This window comes from Nuphar pumila, chromosome 3 (genome assembly GCF_984573655.1).
Source record: "Nuphar pumila chromosome 3, dmNupPumi1.hap1.1, whole genome shotgun sequence".
Taxonomy (NCBI): domain Eukaryota; kingdom Viridiplantae; phylum Streptophyta; class Magnoliopsida; order Nymphaeales; family Nymphaeaceae; genus Nuphar; species Nuphar pumila.
Window position 1 is genome coordinate 117,984,413 of NC_143251.1, and position 17,444 is coordinate 118,001,856.

Sequence of the window (17,444 nt, forward strand, 5' to 3'; positions counted from 1 at the left end):
TAAACTTGTAATATTGTTCACATATATTACTATATTTGTACTTTATACATGCAGTTTTCGTTTTACATGAGCCTAAAAAAGTCTTGTTTCCCGTTTCCATTTCCTAAGATCTTTCCTGTTTCTGTTTCCTTGGTGCAAGGCCACGTATTGCCACAATTGAAATTTGCCATTGAACTTCTATGCTGATCATTTGGATCAAATCATGCTTTGTGGTATCTGAATCGCTTCCTTAACTTGTCCTTTTGTTTGCAACTTTGGGTCACTTATATTTTCTCTCTGGATTTTTGCAGGGATATTACCTTGGCATTTCCTAGCTTTGTATTGACTTCTGAAGTTGAAGACTTGGAGACTTGTGAATCACCAGCTGCCATGGACAGATCATAGATTTTATCGAGCTCATCCTTCAGAATCCCAGACGAGGCATGTAATACTACAATAGCCTCTGCTGCTCAAGAGTTGGCGCTCTATTGCCCATCGTCTCTTGAGCCATCTCATGCTGGTCGCTGCATGGTGAGTTTCAAGGAGAGGTGCATTCGGTGATCTGGGCAAAGTGGTGTCATCTCTGCTGGCTCAGTTTGTGTACTTCAGAGAAGGATTGTATCCTTTATCTTGGATCAAGCTATCAATACTTTCCTGTTGAGCCTTTAAGCTTGGGTCGCTTTCATGGTTCGAAGCTTGTGCTCTAAAGGGAGTTACTGATACAGCTTGCCAAAGGTATATACAAGCATGAAAAGTAAATGTCATTAGAACTTTTAGTCTCTTTGCATACATGTGTGTGGATGTACTACTGATACTGTTTTGCAACATTGAACTTTGAGTTGAAAGTTTGATGATCCAACCTTTGAGGATTTGCTTATACTTGGTTTGAATTTACTTGCTGGGAACAGATTTGTTTCCCACGACATGGGTACCAAGGCCTCTTTCTTTTTCATTTTTTTTTGTTTTTCATGAAATCAACTTTATAGATGTGATCTACATGGCTTGGTAAGTGGAAATCTTAGATCAAGACACTCGGCTCGGTAGGATTTTATAAGGCTTTGTGCGATATTTTTCGGTTCATAAACTCGTCTTTTTTCATTGAAAAAAATATGATTCATGGTTTTGGATCATGCTAAACACCTCATGCCACATGATGCAATAGAACTATCACCAAAAGTAATCCCATGCTCTTCGTTGCCGAGTGTGGGGAACCGTTGTGTGGTTGTGAGATTTTTCAGGGTTTCCTTTGAATGAGAAGCATATGTTTGGCGATACTGTGTTTGAGGAAAAGCTTTGTAACGTGTGGGATTGCTCTTCTCATTCTTAATCATGAGGATGCTTTTTATTCAGTTCCTACAGGGGACATGGATACCACCTCGATCAGCTCATGCTACTAATTGTTGGTGCTAGAGCGGGAAAGCCTGCAAGCCGATATTTCGGTTTTTCATGGACGTGAATGATAAGTTGAAAAGAAAAGTGGATCGCAAGGGCACACGAATGCACATTAATATTTGGTACTAAATAAGGTACAAAACTATGTATAAATATTTGGTACTAAAGAAGCTATAAAACTACTGAATAGAAATCACCTTTATTTCATATTTTTAAAGTTTTTTTTGTAAATCAGACCTTATGCATGTGATCTACAATGTTTATATATAGTCACTAGAATATGAGAGCTGAAATATGGCCATTTAGAATGTTCATTTGCAAATCCAACTATGTCGATGTGTTTGGCATGTTTTTTTGCAAAATCCGACTATGTAAATGTGTTCAGCATGGTGAATTTGTTAGGAATCAACTAGGGATTGTGTATCTTCGATGAAAAAATATGATTTTTAAATGCTTGAATATTTATGAAGATTATGAGCCGTTGAATTTTAAGCCTTAAAAAAATCTCGTTTATGTATCATAATTGGAGGATTCAAGAGCTGGTCTTTATAAAACTAATCTTGTAGATAACATCCTTACGGCTAGATTTATGCTGCACTTTGGTTCTTTCCATGGGCGGTTTCCAAAGAGAGCCTCAAAGATCAATATTCAAGGCTAAGGAACCTAGTTTTTACAAAAATATCTTGCCTAATTTTTGTTACTCAGAACTGCAATCGACTTATTTTCATTATGCAACAATTCTTTAAATAGAAAATGATCATATTGTATGGGTAATTTGACTGGTTTTCTTAAAAACTCTATAATTTTTTATATTCTTCTCATATTCAAAATCACAAATAGCCAGCCTTAAAATGTCTCTTTTTACTTTTTGCATGCGCAAAATTGATGAAGTTCACAAGATATATTACTCAACTCTTCGGGTGTTGCATACGTTCACTTAAAATGAGGTCCACACATTTTTTTTTGCAGACTTCATGGGAACTTGACGAGGTTCGCATAAAATATGTGTGGACTTTTTCAAGTCTGCATAAAATATACGAGAACTTGAGAAAGTTCAAAATTACGTGTAAAAGTTTCTCAAGTCCGCATAAAATATATGAGAACTTGAAAAAGTTCATATAAAATATATGAGAACTTTCTTATTTTGTTTAAAGTTCGCATATAATTTTATACAAATTTCATGAAGTCTGCAAAAAAAATGTGTGAATCTTATTTTAAGTGGGCGTATGCGGCACCCGAAGACCAGAGCGATATATCGTGCGAACTTCATTGGTTCCGCGCATGCAAAAGGTAAAAATGACATTTAAACACTGGCTATTTGCAATTTTTGACAAGGAAAAAATATCACAAATTGTGGGGTTTTTAAGAAAAACATATCATTTTTATCATACATTACAATCATTTTCTATTTTTTAAAACCAAGACATGAAGACAAAGAATTTTTATTTGTTTTTAATTTATAAAAATAGGTGGTTTATCTCCCATGGGTGCCTTTAATTAGTGGGCGCCGTAAAGGCTTGGGTGTCGGCGATCCGGTTCTCGGCAAAGGTTCCTCATCGTGTATATATATGGGTTTGATGTTTTAATAAAAAAAATATATTTACTATTAAAACCATTATTAAAATAGTGTAGAACATGTTGGCATGTCTACATGGGATGTGTCACCTAGACGTGAGGATTACATAACATGTTCCTGTAACATAGAAGCAAGGTAAAATTTAGGCATATTTATACCACCGCGAGGTCACCTGCGTGGCCAAAGGGGCGGTTGTGAGGGTGTTGGCATGAAGGCTTTGGATCAAACCTCACTGTTGCACGGATGTGTCCGTAGCTTTCATAGGTGGGTCAGGTAGGGCAAGGTGGTCGTGGGGCCTTACCCAGGGTTTTTCTCGTTTTGACATCTCATAAAAAAAAGACATCTTTGTAATATATGCTTACTGTTTAGTAAAAAAATATATGGTGGTTCTGTACCATGATACGATACCCTGATACATGCTCTTATTTGTATAAATCCAACCACCAAATGTTAGATCTAACGACATGTTTTGTTTACTAACTTATGAGGTTTTATCATGTCTAATTCACCACAAGATTTGATTTTTGAGGTGGTGAATAATCGGCGATCCCACAATTCATGAACACAAGGATGGTTTATAATATTGGAATCAAATTTAAAATATCATGCTGAAGTCAACACATAAAACAGTAAATAAAATATGCTAAACGTGATAAAAAGGTTAGGTTTTGCTTTTTAAATATATATATTTATATAACTTAAGTGGGTACCACCGTATAAGTGAGTGGTTCAAGACCACAATAATAGCGCCCTTGTTTAATCAAAGTCAAAATAAAAATAAAAAAGAATTTTTGGCCGAAAGATAAACCCCCTGATTGGTTGACGTTAATAAGGGCCTCAATCCTAACAGAATCTCAATGCTCCTGACTCCAATTTAAGGCGAGTAGATTGTAAATTCTTGGATAAGAACATGGGGACACGTTTTTTTTTTTTGCAGTTTTCCATCACGAATAGTATACAAGGGTAGGGATGGCCAGTGGGGGGGGGGGGTTACATTTTTTCCCATACCGGCCTTCCGGTCCTCGATCACCGCCTTGCCCCGCCCCGTGCCCGATCCTTCTTTAGAGATGGTAGTGGACCGAGAGAAAATGGGGTCCTGCCCGCCTTGCCCCGTTTGGACCGGGGATGGAGGACATGAAACGGGGATGAAGGCAGGGAAGGAGGTTAAAATCAAAACCCGTGCGGGGATGGAGGGTAGGATTTTGAGATGGGGCAGGGTTGGAGACCTTGTCCCCTGCCCCGGTCCACTATACAAGGAAATAAGGCACATGCATAAATTGGAGGATCCCTGTTGTTAGGGTTGTGAAATGGGTCAGATTCAGTAAGAGGAATTTGCCAAATTTGGCTATACCAGATTGGAACCGACTTTTCAATGTATTTTGAGATCTGAAACATGACCCGTTTGCATCCACAGATCTTAGGAAAATTTTTTATCCTGATTTTCTTAGTCTGAATTAGCTTAGTACATCATCGTGAATTATATTACTCACATTCTGTATTAACCTAGAATTGCAGTCCCAACTTCAACTGTTTTAGGATCCTGAGATGAGCTCCAACATTAACTTTAAGGGAAATGTCAAGAAAATAACGACATAATAAACATTAAAATGCATAAAAAGTGCAAAAAAATATGTGAAAAATAAAAGGTATTAAAATTGTGTTAATATCATTAAATGAAAGGACCTTTTTTTTTTGGATCTGACTAAAATATGGCCCATATTTGTTACATTGGGCTCATATCAGTGATCACAAGTCTCCAGAGAGACCAGGCCGACTAAACCAAAGTCATATACACTACAAGTCAAACTTTTGAACAAACTACTTGAATGGTTTTCCACCATAGCTTTCCTATAATTTTGTATTTTTCTCTATTTTGTACTTGTGGAGGGCGGATCTGGTGCAATCAGATTGCACACAGTGTGCCGCTGCACCTGATCATCACCCTCTATCTTTGGCTGACAGCCTCTCAGTTGTGTGTGTGGTGGGAAAGGTGTTTGCCTAACTCCAGCAAATAATAATAATAATAATAATAATAATAATAATAATAATAATAATAATAATTTATTGTACAATGTAACAATACTTGCCCTTATATGCTATGTTTTAGGAACAGGTCATTGTGGTCATGTGTCCCTGATGAGTAGGGTTGCAAACGGGGCAGGTTCATGAAGGCATTTTTGCAAATTTTGGCTGTTCCGGGCCTGAACCCCGCCGACTCGACTCCCCAACTCCTTATTATATTTTGCAATGTTGTCAGTATCGGTAACGGCTCTGAGTCGTTGGGCCACTGATTCAACTGTATCCGCCCGATAGTGATACTCAACTGAATTGTTCTGTATCGGCCCAAAAATAATAAAAAATTATAATGTGGCACATGTTAAACCTATTAAAATAAATTTAAAATAATATTTAAAAGTTTTTTTTGTATTTTTATAATTATTAAAAAAATAGCCTATTCAGGCCTGTAGCGTATCGTATTTTTGCCGATACGATGTGTATCAGGCAGATACACACCAATACTTAACATTGATATTTTGGGATCCAAAACCCAACCCGTTTGCATCCCAATTGATGACATGATCAGACACTTTGATTCCGACATCAACATGCGAGAATATTATTTTTATATTTTTTATGAATATTTTAATACTACCTAATATTATCTTAATAAAATGCATTTTAAATAATAAAATATCAAAATAAATTTTTATTGAAAAGAATTAAGAAAACTGTCTTATTTTTTCCATTTTTTTTAACTTGCCAAGGGAAGCTGCTGTAACATGTCCTCATATCTGCATATCCTTGTAACATAGCTTGTATGCTATCCTTAGTTGAAGATTAAACATTAAATGGCATGCATCTGATCATTTTTGTCGTGTCCTATGTTACAAAGTTACTATATTTGAATCAAATCTCTTAGATTTGGTTTACACTTTACAGTTACTATTAGTGAAGTTGAAGCGTTGTATGAGTTGTTTAGAAAGTTGAGCAGCTCCTTGGCGGACGATGGGTGCATTCATAAGGTAAAGCTTCTTCACAATAATGAATAATTTCATGTTTATTTGGCTGAAGAATTTCACGTTCATAAGGTAAAGCTTCTTCATAATAATGAATAATTTTACGTTTATTAGTGTTTGATGGGTGTTTTTTTCAATTTTAATTAGGAAGAGTTTCAGCTAGCTCTGTTCAAGAACAGTAAGAAGCAGAATCTCTTTTCTGATAGGGTAAGAGCTTCGTTGGTCTCTCTATTTTCCTTTCTTGTCGTTAAGTGTTTCCTCTGAAAAAGTCGAGTTTTCCTGGGGCTTGTTTACTGGAAAGGATTGGGGACCCTTAATCCCTCAGCTTGATCATCAAAAAATGAGTGGAAGACAGTTATTTTCCATGGAGTTGTGTTTGATATTTTTAGAAGCAAATAACACCCTTTTTTATGTCTTTCCCTCTATAGATATTCGACTTGTTTGATTCAAAACATAATGGTGCAATTGAGTTCGGTGAATTCGTTAGGTCACTGAGCATCTTTCATCCAAATTCACCTGAATCCGACAAAGTTTCATGTAAGAATATGCTGACTATCCCGAATTTAATGAAGATTCACTTCAGTTTATACAGTATTTCGTTGCCAATTCCAATTTTTAGTTGATACAGATTACTGATATTTCAGTTGCCTTTCAATTATATGACATATGGCACACCGGCTATATTGAACGTGGGGAGGTAATCATCAGATTGATCCCAGCTTTCTTTTCTTTTTCTCTATAAAGAACTAGGACTCAGAAGCTAAACTAATTGGTAATAAAGGTCATCTTTCCTGCTTCTGTTTAACGTTCTTACAGCAGTTGGTTGCTGTGGCTGCTAAGATAAACCTTGCACAAAGCAGTGCATCCACGTATGTAGGCACGTGTGTGCATCCATCTGCGTGTACATGTGCATATGGAGAGAGGCTCTGGCATGCATACACAAATATTTAGTCAGGAATAGGTGAATAGAAGATGCGATGATTATTAATTTGCTTGGTAATATCAATATACTGAAGAGAGATTTTATAACAATCTAATATGCCTATTTTGGCATATGACCTGTAGGAGTTGGTTCTTCAAAAGTATAGAAATTTTAATTTGATGCATACAGGTACATTTTTATGCAAAAATATTTCAGATGCTATTTTAAAGATGCACAATTTAGTCATTGACCCACTGAAGTTGACCTGCGATGTATTTATTTTTTGATAGAGTCGGTAAATATCCTTTCATTGATAGTTTGATAGCTATCTTCTTATTATTTTCCATCTCATAGATGAAAGAGATGGTTGCACTGCTAAATGAATCAGAGATGAGCCTTTCTGACGATGTTGTTGAATCCGTTGTTGACAAGGTAAGGTTATTGCCATTGTCTGCTGGGAGGCAAAATGATTTCGTTTGCATGATGATTGCTGCAGAGTTTAGTATTACTTCTATAATGGGGTAGTAAGCTTTTGCATACATCTGTGTCGTACTTTGACTGAGATGCCTATTTCCGTGTTATATCCAGACCTTCGCCAGTGCAGATTCAAAAGGGGATGGAAAGATTGATCAGGATGAGTGGAGGGAATTTGTGGCACGAAATCCCTCATCAATACAGAACATGACCCTTCCATATCTAAAGTAAAATCCTCCTAATTGTGTCAAGGATATAGTTTTCAACATTTCAGTTTCTTCTAGTTTCTACCATAGCCTGTAATATTGGAAAAATTGCCAAATATCTGATGTGATCTCATGCTATGTAGACAAAAATACTATGCTTTTACCTGCCTCTTGTCATATAGATGTCATGTGATACTCTCCTAATAAAGTTCAGTATATCATCCATCTACTGGTTAAGGTACTCTTCTGATTTGCTGATATGTTATTGTATAGAATAGAATGGGAGTAACTAAGCCTCCTTGGTCTTGAAACATCTCTGATCTCATCGTGTTATCTTTCTTAGGCATATTATCATCACATTCACTGTAATAATATACCTCTTTCTCCTCATCCCTCTCCTCATTCTTAGAGATTCCTTCAATGTACAACTGGTCTCAACTTTATTTAGTACTCATTTCCATCTACAATTTGTCTCAGCTCTATTTAGTACTTCAAATCCATCAGACATGCTATGTTGTCACTCAACATCATCCGCACTTCAGATTCAGAAGAAACCATCTAGGTGTATGCTTGATATTCAAAGATCAAACAGGTTGGTGTTTAAGAAATCACGATGAAATTCTTGCATGTGTACACAAAGGCATCTTATTCCGCAATCTACACCAGTTTGTATGTCCTTCTGAAGTTACCAACAAGAAAATCAGCAGTTTGTTCCTAAATTTTCATTATCTGCAATTCCATGAGGTTTCTCAGTCCCATGTCCCTGAGATCATCTTCCACCCAGGAAGCCTCAAAAACTTCTCATCAGAATATATTTGAATGGCTTTCTGAACTGCAACATTTCCTCAAAGATGCACGTCCCTCAACCTTTGCAAACTTGAAGTGCCAACACATTTTATTTGCTGAATATGCCAAATTTAAACTACAGGGTCCTTGGGATTTTTACTTGCTTCCATGCTTCAATTCATCCATAATCTCCATGTCTTCTTGATATGGGAAGTTTTTATGTAGGAGGGGCAAAACAAGATTGGCTGTTGCAAGCCACATTCTTTTGTGTATGCGTCCAAGGTATGATTCTGTCAAGATACCTGTTGAAAGTTTGGATGCAATAAGAGGCTGTCTAACTAATATCATGATATTGCATAATCTATTATGATTGAATATGAATTGGATAGAACAAGAAAACACACCATGACAGTTTTTTGCCTGTACTTGAGTGGTGAATGCCAAGAGAGGGCAGGAAAGATGGTGGGTGTAATACTTCAAAATTTAGCAAAGAAAGGAACAATAACATGAACTGTTTGCAAGTAATGAAGTTGTTTCAAACACCAAACACATGAAACATGTAAAGGCATCATGATAAGACATGCAATGATTTTTGTACTTGGATGGTGAAACTGTGTCATCATTGCTCATGGAAAATGGCATGCTAATCGATAAGAGTAGTCCAGAGATGTGATCATGGCACCAGTAGTTATTGACTTGTCGCCTAAGCAAAGGATTGTTGGAGTGGGATGTTATCCCTGACTCATATAGTAATATGAAACAGACATTGAGAAACAGAAAGTGATACATATACAATATGGTGAACTGCAAGACCTCAACACAAGAAAGATAGGTAGCATGTGCAAGCATGCACTTAGTATGATGGATTTAAGAAAACAGTTTCAACTCAAAAGGACATGTTCTGAAAGTACAGGTGGCTTTGAGGTGTTGAATATGCTTTCATGGAGATATATGAAGAGTACAGGACCACAAGCATCAAAGAATGATTGACTGAAATCACCATCATGAAAATTTTTATTCTCTTAAAATGGAGAACCAACAGGACAATGTCCTTTGTCCAAACTGGTCTCTGCTGTTCAACCATTTTCTTATTGACAAATGGATGATTTTATTGAGCACTTGGATTAGTTGATGCGATAATACCTTTACACAATTTGAAGAGAAAGTTTGCAATACACATCAGAAACATTAAGATTTTCTGATTATCATGAATGCTGGAACTAGCAATTCTTCGTTAGCTGTCATGCTATGAATTGTGGCCTTGCTTGTGAAAATTAAATGCATCTGCAGAAATATTCTTTCTATTCCCTGTGTAATTTGTCATAATCTCATGACAGTTGATAGCCCTTTGTAGTATTCATGTCATTACTTGTACTTAGTGTTGCATTAAGATTTATGTTTTCTGTCATCTTTGGTGTCACCAATTTGAATCCGCTTAAAGTCAAGTGCATAATCTTTCAATGAATAGATGAGAGTTTCAGTCATAGTTATGATTAAAAACAATGCTGAATCCTCCATATATGAATTTTGAATTGTGCATATGCTACTCCGTTCAGCTTTTGAGTTTTGAGCTTTAAGAACCATTGATGAACTTCTGTACCTATATCTCAAAGATGCACAAAAGAATCAACCTATAAAACATCTGGCCGCCAGCAATGTTCTGATAGAGGATAGTTCGCTTTCTATGGAGGGAAAATATTTTGTATCTCAAACTTATGGTCGTGTTCTCCTACGTCAGCTTCTTCTTTTTGTACATTGTTAATTTCATATGGAATAGTTGTACCTCAGATGCCTTTATTTTCCTACAGGAGAGTGAATGTTGTTACTAAGTCACACACAATTTTAACATATTTTACCGCATAACAAAAACTGTTTTAGGTTACCATTTACCAGTAACAGTGGTCCTAAACATCCCAGGAATTCCCAAAGATCTTTACAGAATGTTGACAAATATAATGAGATTTGTGACAATAGACTCAAGAGTATCTTATTAAATGCTAGATTATTAACTTTCAAGCAAAATAATCTTGAAAGGCTACATTTTGCAGGGAGATCACTACAGCTTTTCCAAGTTTTATTTTTCAATCAAAGGTGGATGACAGCATAGTATGTCACTTGGTGATGAACTCAGCTACTTGAAAGAGGCCAAAATCTAAGCATACTGTAAATCACTTGACTAAACCATTGAGATGGTGGTGAACAATGGAGTCATGCCCCTGTTATTCTGTTTCAGGATTTGTCTGTCAAAAATGTCCTTCCACATTCTCTTGGTTCTCAAGTTTTTTGTATGCCTGCCCTACATACTGTAAACATTTAGTCAATGAGATAAACTGTGATTGCATGACAGGTAAATAAGACTAGCTTTTAACCTGTGAATTCTGAGAGTAGTACAAATGATTTGGTTATTCCATACTGAAAGTTAAATTTTCTGACTAATAAAAACAACACAATCACCAGATTTTATGGCGGCCAGTAATATTTACATTCCAAACATCCAGATTATATTCTAAAGTACTTTCAAAGGATAGTTTATTCCGGATATGACGTAGATGGTACTCACTTTTGGCACCATTCCTTGTTTTGGCTGAGACTAAAAAAATATGTCAAACATGGCCTATTCACTGCACAAAATATGCCAAACATGGCCACTTGATTTTTTTGTTGACAGTTTTATCCTTTTGTCGCCTAACAAATTCGATGCCATGATCATGATCATGTAATTATCACCTGAAAAAAAAACAGGCGCCATGTCAGTTGCCATTTGAAAAATTCAGAGGCCTAAAATTTTAGGCGACAAAGGGCAAAAGTGTCAAGTAAACCTTAAACTGGCCATGTTGGTTATATTTTTTAACTTGCGGTTAGCAATGGTATTTCCAATAAAAGTAAGGGAGTAATTTATTTCTACAAACACTTTTAGTTAGGGATGGCAGTGGACCGGGGGAAAGCGGGGCCCCGCCCCGCCTCGCCCCGTTTGGACCGGGGATGAAGGGTATGAAACGGGGATGGAGGCGGGGGTGGAGGATAAAATCCATCCCCGCCGCGGAGGCGGGGCGGGGGTGGACGTGCACTTTTCCCCGCCACGATCCCCGCCTAATCCCCGCCCCAACCCCGCCCCGACCACTTTTCCCCGCAATATCCCCGCCCCGCCTCATCCCCGTTTGGACCGGGGATGAAGGGTATGAAACGGGGATGGAGGCGGGGGTGGAGGATAAAATCCATCCCCGCCGCGGAGGCGGGGCGGGGGTGGAGGATAAAATTTTGAGGCGGGGCGGGGTGGAAACCTTGTCCCCCGCCCCGCCCCTCCCCACTGCCATCCCTACTTTTAGTCCTTTCAAGAGAGGGAGTAACAAATGATCGTGTCGCTATGTCATTTAGGTTTATTGGATAAGATGGCTTTGGGTCATGTTACTAGGATGATATTAGGGTGCTTTACCTTTCAAAGTAAAACTTTAATTGATTATTAATCCGTTCCTACTTTGGCTACCGGATCCTACTAACTAGATTCAGATTCGGTTCTGATATGGATAATACAAGCTGTTGACATTCCTACCTGAGGCAAAGGGGAAATAAATGTCCATCAGGGAAAATCAGATTCGACTTGAGCCTGGCTGGGCTGTCCATATATATAGACCCCTTATCCGACTCGAGCATGATCAGACCTTGGTCCAGCCTGACCCTGATGAGGTTGAGTCAGGCCAGCCCGATGTCCACTCCTAAATTTGATCAGTTTCGCTATCGTTGACCTTGAAACTAGTCCGGGTCATACGCTCCACAGTGTGCTTTATACTGTGACCCACGAACCACGGACCCACTCTCATGTAACAATTTTTTTGACTGTGTGGTTTTGCATTGGCATGCTTTGCAGATTAAGGCTCAATCTGGTGCAGTGTCACCTTTAGAGTTGTCACATGGACAAGGCAAAAAAGACACGGGATACGTTATTTCTCTATAGCTTTTCACAAAAAATAACATATAAGAAGACACGAGACGAGCGAGAGAGTTTTTTTTTTTTTAAAGGAAAGGAAAACATTCTGTTAATGTGTGTGAATTATAAGAATGCAGTGTATTATATAACTATAAAAAGTCAAGATTAATTTTTTGTTTGATACTATGCTATTTGTTTATTAGAATCCAGGTCGGACCATAAGGGTCTGATTAATATATAGAGCTGGGTATAGTTTGTGAAATTCCATACCGAACTCAGCCCAACCCGAGTTACGACTAAGATTCACAATTTTCAATGTAGAAAAAAAATATATATATATATATATATATATATATATATATATATATATATATATATATATATATATATATATATATATATTATTTTACTGGTTATGATCAGAGTCTAGTTCATGGAATTCTTATAGGGTCCGGGTATGGTACCATCATCTCATATCGGGTTTGGGTCTAGTTTCACCTGGGTCCAAACCAAACCCTACCTTTGACATCCCTAATGCCTAGGCTCATGGTTTACATAAAGTGATGTTGAGTCAACTTGCTTTCTTTCATTTCTAAACATCCCTTAATGGGCATTTGTCTCACCCATCTTAGAGAGAAAATGAGCCACTTTGACATGAAAATGGTGAAACAAAAAACACCATTTTCGTAGGAAATGGTTAAAGATAAATAACTTTTTATTTGATTGTTTATTTCACGTGAAAGTAGGGTCATACCTCTCTCCTGTTGAAAGAGTTTTTCTACTACATTTTTTCATGGTGAGCATTTCTTAATCAATGCAAAAAAGCTATTTTTTGCATAGAATCACTTTTTTGACATTATTCATTAAAAAAAAACACTTTTTTTTTTACTTTTTCTCTAACATAGAGCAATAGGTGCTCCTTCTTTCATGCAAATGTATTTTTTTGCAAGTGAGGCCCATTAATATTTTTGCTCTTTTATATATTTACACTGAAAAACCACCCTCCAGGAAGAGAGACTTAACCACACTGGCTCTGGCTGCCATACTTACGGTCACTGTCCTGATCACAGCGTAAAACTACATGGGCTTACCCCTTGCCTGCTTCGACTTACCCAAGGGGTGATGCCCATAAGATTTGATGCTAGACTGCTTGCTTAGCGGCCTAGCCCCCATCTCACCAGGCCAAACCCTTTTGGGGAATATTTTTGCTTTTTTCTATTTCTTTTTGAAAGGCAAAACTGAGGTTAGATGTCCTACCAGTTATTATTCAAAGTACCATGGAATTTTGAACCTGCAACGTCCCACCACAGGGAGACGTGCACTGACAGCTCCTACCAACCACACGGAGCCCCTGTTTCTCATGAAAAATCTTTTACATGATCTTGCTACCATGTGAAACACAAATCAGGGTGAGATTTGTGTTTCTGTTTCTCACGTATGAAACATAGGGTTCATTTGAAATCAGATTCAAGACTTGGAGGTTGCACGATGATGTAGTGCAGGCCCCATGCAAAAGATCTGAGACAACGCAAATGGGTGATCTCAAATTATAAGGATTTGAGATCCCTTATATAAAGGGAAAAAGGGAGAGATCTGTGAATCTGAGAATGGATGAAATAAGGGTTTGGGGAGCCAGATGAATAACTGCAACTAGGTCAACTCAACTAAATTAGCAGCCTCAAATCATGATTTTTTTCATAAAAAAGTTATTATGGTCCCATGTGGAGGATGCACACGATCCCAGTTCAAGCCGAGCTTCGGCTCGAATAAAAAACTAGATGTTCAAGCTCGGCTCGAGCCAAGCATTTTTTATTTCAAAAATAATTGAACTGCAATGAAAACCGTTTCAAACTACCCACCTCTTTCATGGAAGACTAACACCTCCAACGTCTGAAAAAAAAAAAGATTGTTGTGTCAAATTTGCAAACATAAAATTTACTTAGACTATATTTTGTGAATAATATAACTATGCAAACCCAGCTTAATCGGGCTAATCGAGCTCAACTGAGCTTGATTGTTTGATCAAGCTCAGCTTGTTTATCTACCTGAACGAGTTTGAGTCGAGCTCCAGCCGAGCCCAAGCTAGCTCGCTAGTTGTGCATCCCTAGTCCATGCGATTATATTAATAATATTCTAAACTAGATTTGTGATGCAGCTATAAATTGTCTAGAAAAGCAAAGGAATCGTGAACTATATATGGAAGTCATTGACATGTTCAAATGTTGTTATTAGGAATCTTCCACACGGGCTGCTAGTGTAGCACATAGGAATAGTTTTTTATAATTTTTCTTTCTTTCTTTGGATATCTGCAACTTACCAGTATAGCGTAGGCCAATGTTGCTATAATATACTTTCATTCCGCATGGGTGGGTTTTTTCTTTCTTGCCTATATATATATATATATATATATATATATATATATAGCGCAGGTGCTTGAACATTAGGTGCTTGCGATACGTGCTTGATGAATTTTTCTGCTCTTTCGGTGTTTTTTTTTATAGTTTTGACCCCATAAATGTGTTGGGCATGGTCAATTTACGAGGAATCCGTACATGGATCATGTGTTTTCGATGAAAAAAATGTTATTTGGAGCCTCAAAATTTTACAATGATTTTGGACCGTTGATTTTTTGAACCATATAAAACTCACCCATGTGTCGGAATCAAATACTTAAGAGTTGATCCCTATAAAATCAAATACATATGGTCAGAATTTAAAAAAAAAAACCAAAAAAAAAACCCCGAAAAACACATCAAGCATGTATCACAAGCACCTAAGCTCTACTCATATATATAGTACTATGTTGTACCCACGAAGTATGGAAAGTGCCCATCATTCTTATTTATATTAGTCGTGGACCCCATGAAATTATACAGCTTCAGTTACTTCACATTCATATTCATTTCTTAAAAAACTCAGTGTTTGTTGTCCCGATTGACAGGGATTAAGATCTGCAACACAAATCGAGTTTTAGATCATTATGCACATGAAAATTGATGTTTTGTATACGTAAATTTTCTTTCTAATAACTGGTAGGGTTCGCTTAACCCCAACTTTCTTTGTCAAAATAAAAAATATGCAAAGTTGTCTAACGAATACCTTGTTAGATTCAAAGGATATAACAATTTATCGATCTTTAAGAAGGAACAAGCCTCATCTTACATCCCTTTAGTTTTGACCATTTGATGTGAACAAATAATGTTTATTAGTTAGTTTTTATTAATCGTTAGAAAAACAACAAGAATGACACTTTTGAGACATAAATGGTCTTTGGCATTTTCGCTCATGTTGTCATGTCCTGATTATGAGATGCTTGGAGTCTTTCTATGAATCTTTCTAAAATACTCTATAATCAAAATATATGATACATTCATGTTAGTGAATTCAAATGAGTCTACATACAAATATAACAAAAAAGCAAACAAACAAACATGCAAACCTAACATTTGCATCATTTGTCAACATAGTTTCTTCATAAAATTTATGCTCTTTTGGCCCTTCTGGTTGGTATACATTTTTTTTTGTTTCATTAACATATTCTTATCATCAATTAAAATTGAATATAAACATTATTGATAAAAATATTTTGAATAGGAAAGAACTCACTTACCTGAATTTTGATAAAATCCTTTTTGAAAGATGGGGACGACATATACGAGTTTAGATCGTCCTTTGCACAAGGAAAAGGTAAAGCAAAGATAAGTTTTTTCAATCCCCATAGCCTAATTTGTATCGTTGAGACACTTATATATGCAAAAAAGATCAAAGTACATCAGTATAAGAAAAATGATCCAATAAGAAAAATCAAAATAAAAGAACAAATGATCCAAAAAATCACCTTTTTTCAGGCTCGAAACCCGTTAAGCCTTTATTCTCTTCTTTGATCCTTGTGACGCTCTTGCGTTAGGATGAAAGATGTTTCACCTTTGGCAATACTTCAGTATGAGTAGACTGATTCGGGAGTGGTATGAATAGGCCAGGACTTCTTCTCTCCAGAATCAAAGCTCAGACAGGGAAATTCCAGATGCCTAGGTCCTAGGCGCTAGCTCCTATTTATAGGACTAAGAATGGGATGCGGGTCAAGGCACTTCTTTGGACTCAGATCCAATTCCAATGGATCTAAGTTTATCCCTAAAAGAGGATAAACTTATCCAGAAAAGTCTTCTCGAAGATAAGTTCTTCCAAGAAGAGTCATCTCGCCTTGAGAGATGTGCAAGGCAGTTGAGAGGTGTTGATGATTAAATTTGTACATGAGAGGATTGACTTACTTGGATTCATGTGAGATCCTTCTTTAAAAATGTAGGGGATGCCATTACAAGCTTTGATTGTCCTTTGCCTTGCAGGAAGGTAAAGATGAAACAAATTTTCTCAATCCTTGTAGCTTGAATCTCTCTGTTGTAGATTGCAATATGCAAAACAAACACAAAATTGTGTATAAGTACCTAATCAAAGATTAAAATAAATGGATTAGGGATATGGATAAAATATCTTTTTTGAATATGGGGTTTTGTTTGATTGTTTAGGCTCGTTCTTCTGTCTGTAGTAGATGTGATCGTTCTTCAGAGGCTTCTTAGATAACATGTTGGTAGGACGAATATAGATGTGTTCTTGCAGAGCCAACACATATGTATGCAAATTTCAGATGCCTCATGGTATAGGGGTAGGTCCTTATTTATAGATTTTAATGCACTCATTTAGAAGAGTTCTTCCCGTGCAAAGATTTGCCTAAGAAGAGTCCTCCCATCCTGAGAAACATACCAAGATGGTTGGAAGGAGATAAAGATAAGCTTGAACTTATCTGCATATGTTCGATACATTGAATGACAATCTGGTTGTGTCGTTCTCTTATTGAATGACACTTGTGTTATGCCGCCCATAATGGATGACCAAACTATTCTGTCATCTATCACCGGATGGCTAAATTGGTTCTACCATTACCTGCACACTTGGAAAAAATATTAGAGATTAGGCATCATAAAAATTTTGGTGTCTACAGATGCCCCTCTTTGTCATTAATCGATGTAAATCGGTTTATGACAAAGAAGTAGACACTCAAAGATCAGAAAACTAAGTCATTGAGACTGGATGTGGTTCTGCCGAATGAGGCTAGGCCAGTGTTTGAAGAAAAATTGGATTGTCTATGATCATGCATATATTTTAGGGTTAT

The 17,444-nt window shown here is 36.9% G+C and overlaps 2 protein-coding genes across 5 annotated transcripts in view; both read left to right on the forward strand.

Annotated features, from left to right (window-relative positions):
* The window catches only part of LOC149843435 (calcineurin B-like protein 7), a 51,026-nt gene extending 50,116 nt beyond the window's left edge, over positions 1–910 (forward strand). For all 4 annotated transcript variants that reach the window (XM_089999792.1, XM_089999795.1, XM_089999794.1 and 1 more), the window contains one exon: positions 291–910. In XM_089999792.1, coding sequence (XP_089855918.1) covers positions 291–384 — 94 coding nt within the window. In that variant the 3' untranslated portion in view covers positions 385–910. The remainder of the gene's footprint in view (positions 1–290) is intronic.
* A 1,687-nt stretch (positions 911–2,597) lies between these two features.
* LOC149843436 (calcineurin B-like protein 7) lies at positions 2,598–10,655 on the forward strand. The gene is made up of 8 exons (XM_090000912.1): positions 2,598–2,661; positions 5,888–5,970; positions 6,112–6,171; positions 6,393–6,501; positions 6,609–6,661; positions 7,241–7,318; positions 7,475–7,587; positions 10,401–10,655. The coding sequence occupies exons 1-8, from the start codon at positions 2,598–2,600 to the stop codon at positions 10,489–10,491; spliced, it is 651 nt and encodes a 216-aa protein (XP_089857038.1). The 3' UTR covers positions 10,492–10,655.
* Positions 10,656–17,444: the final 6,789 nt, after the last annotated feature.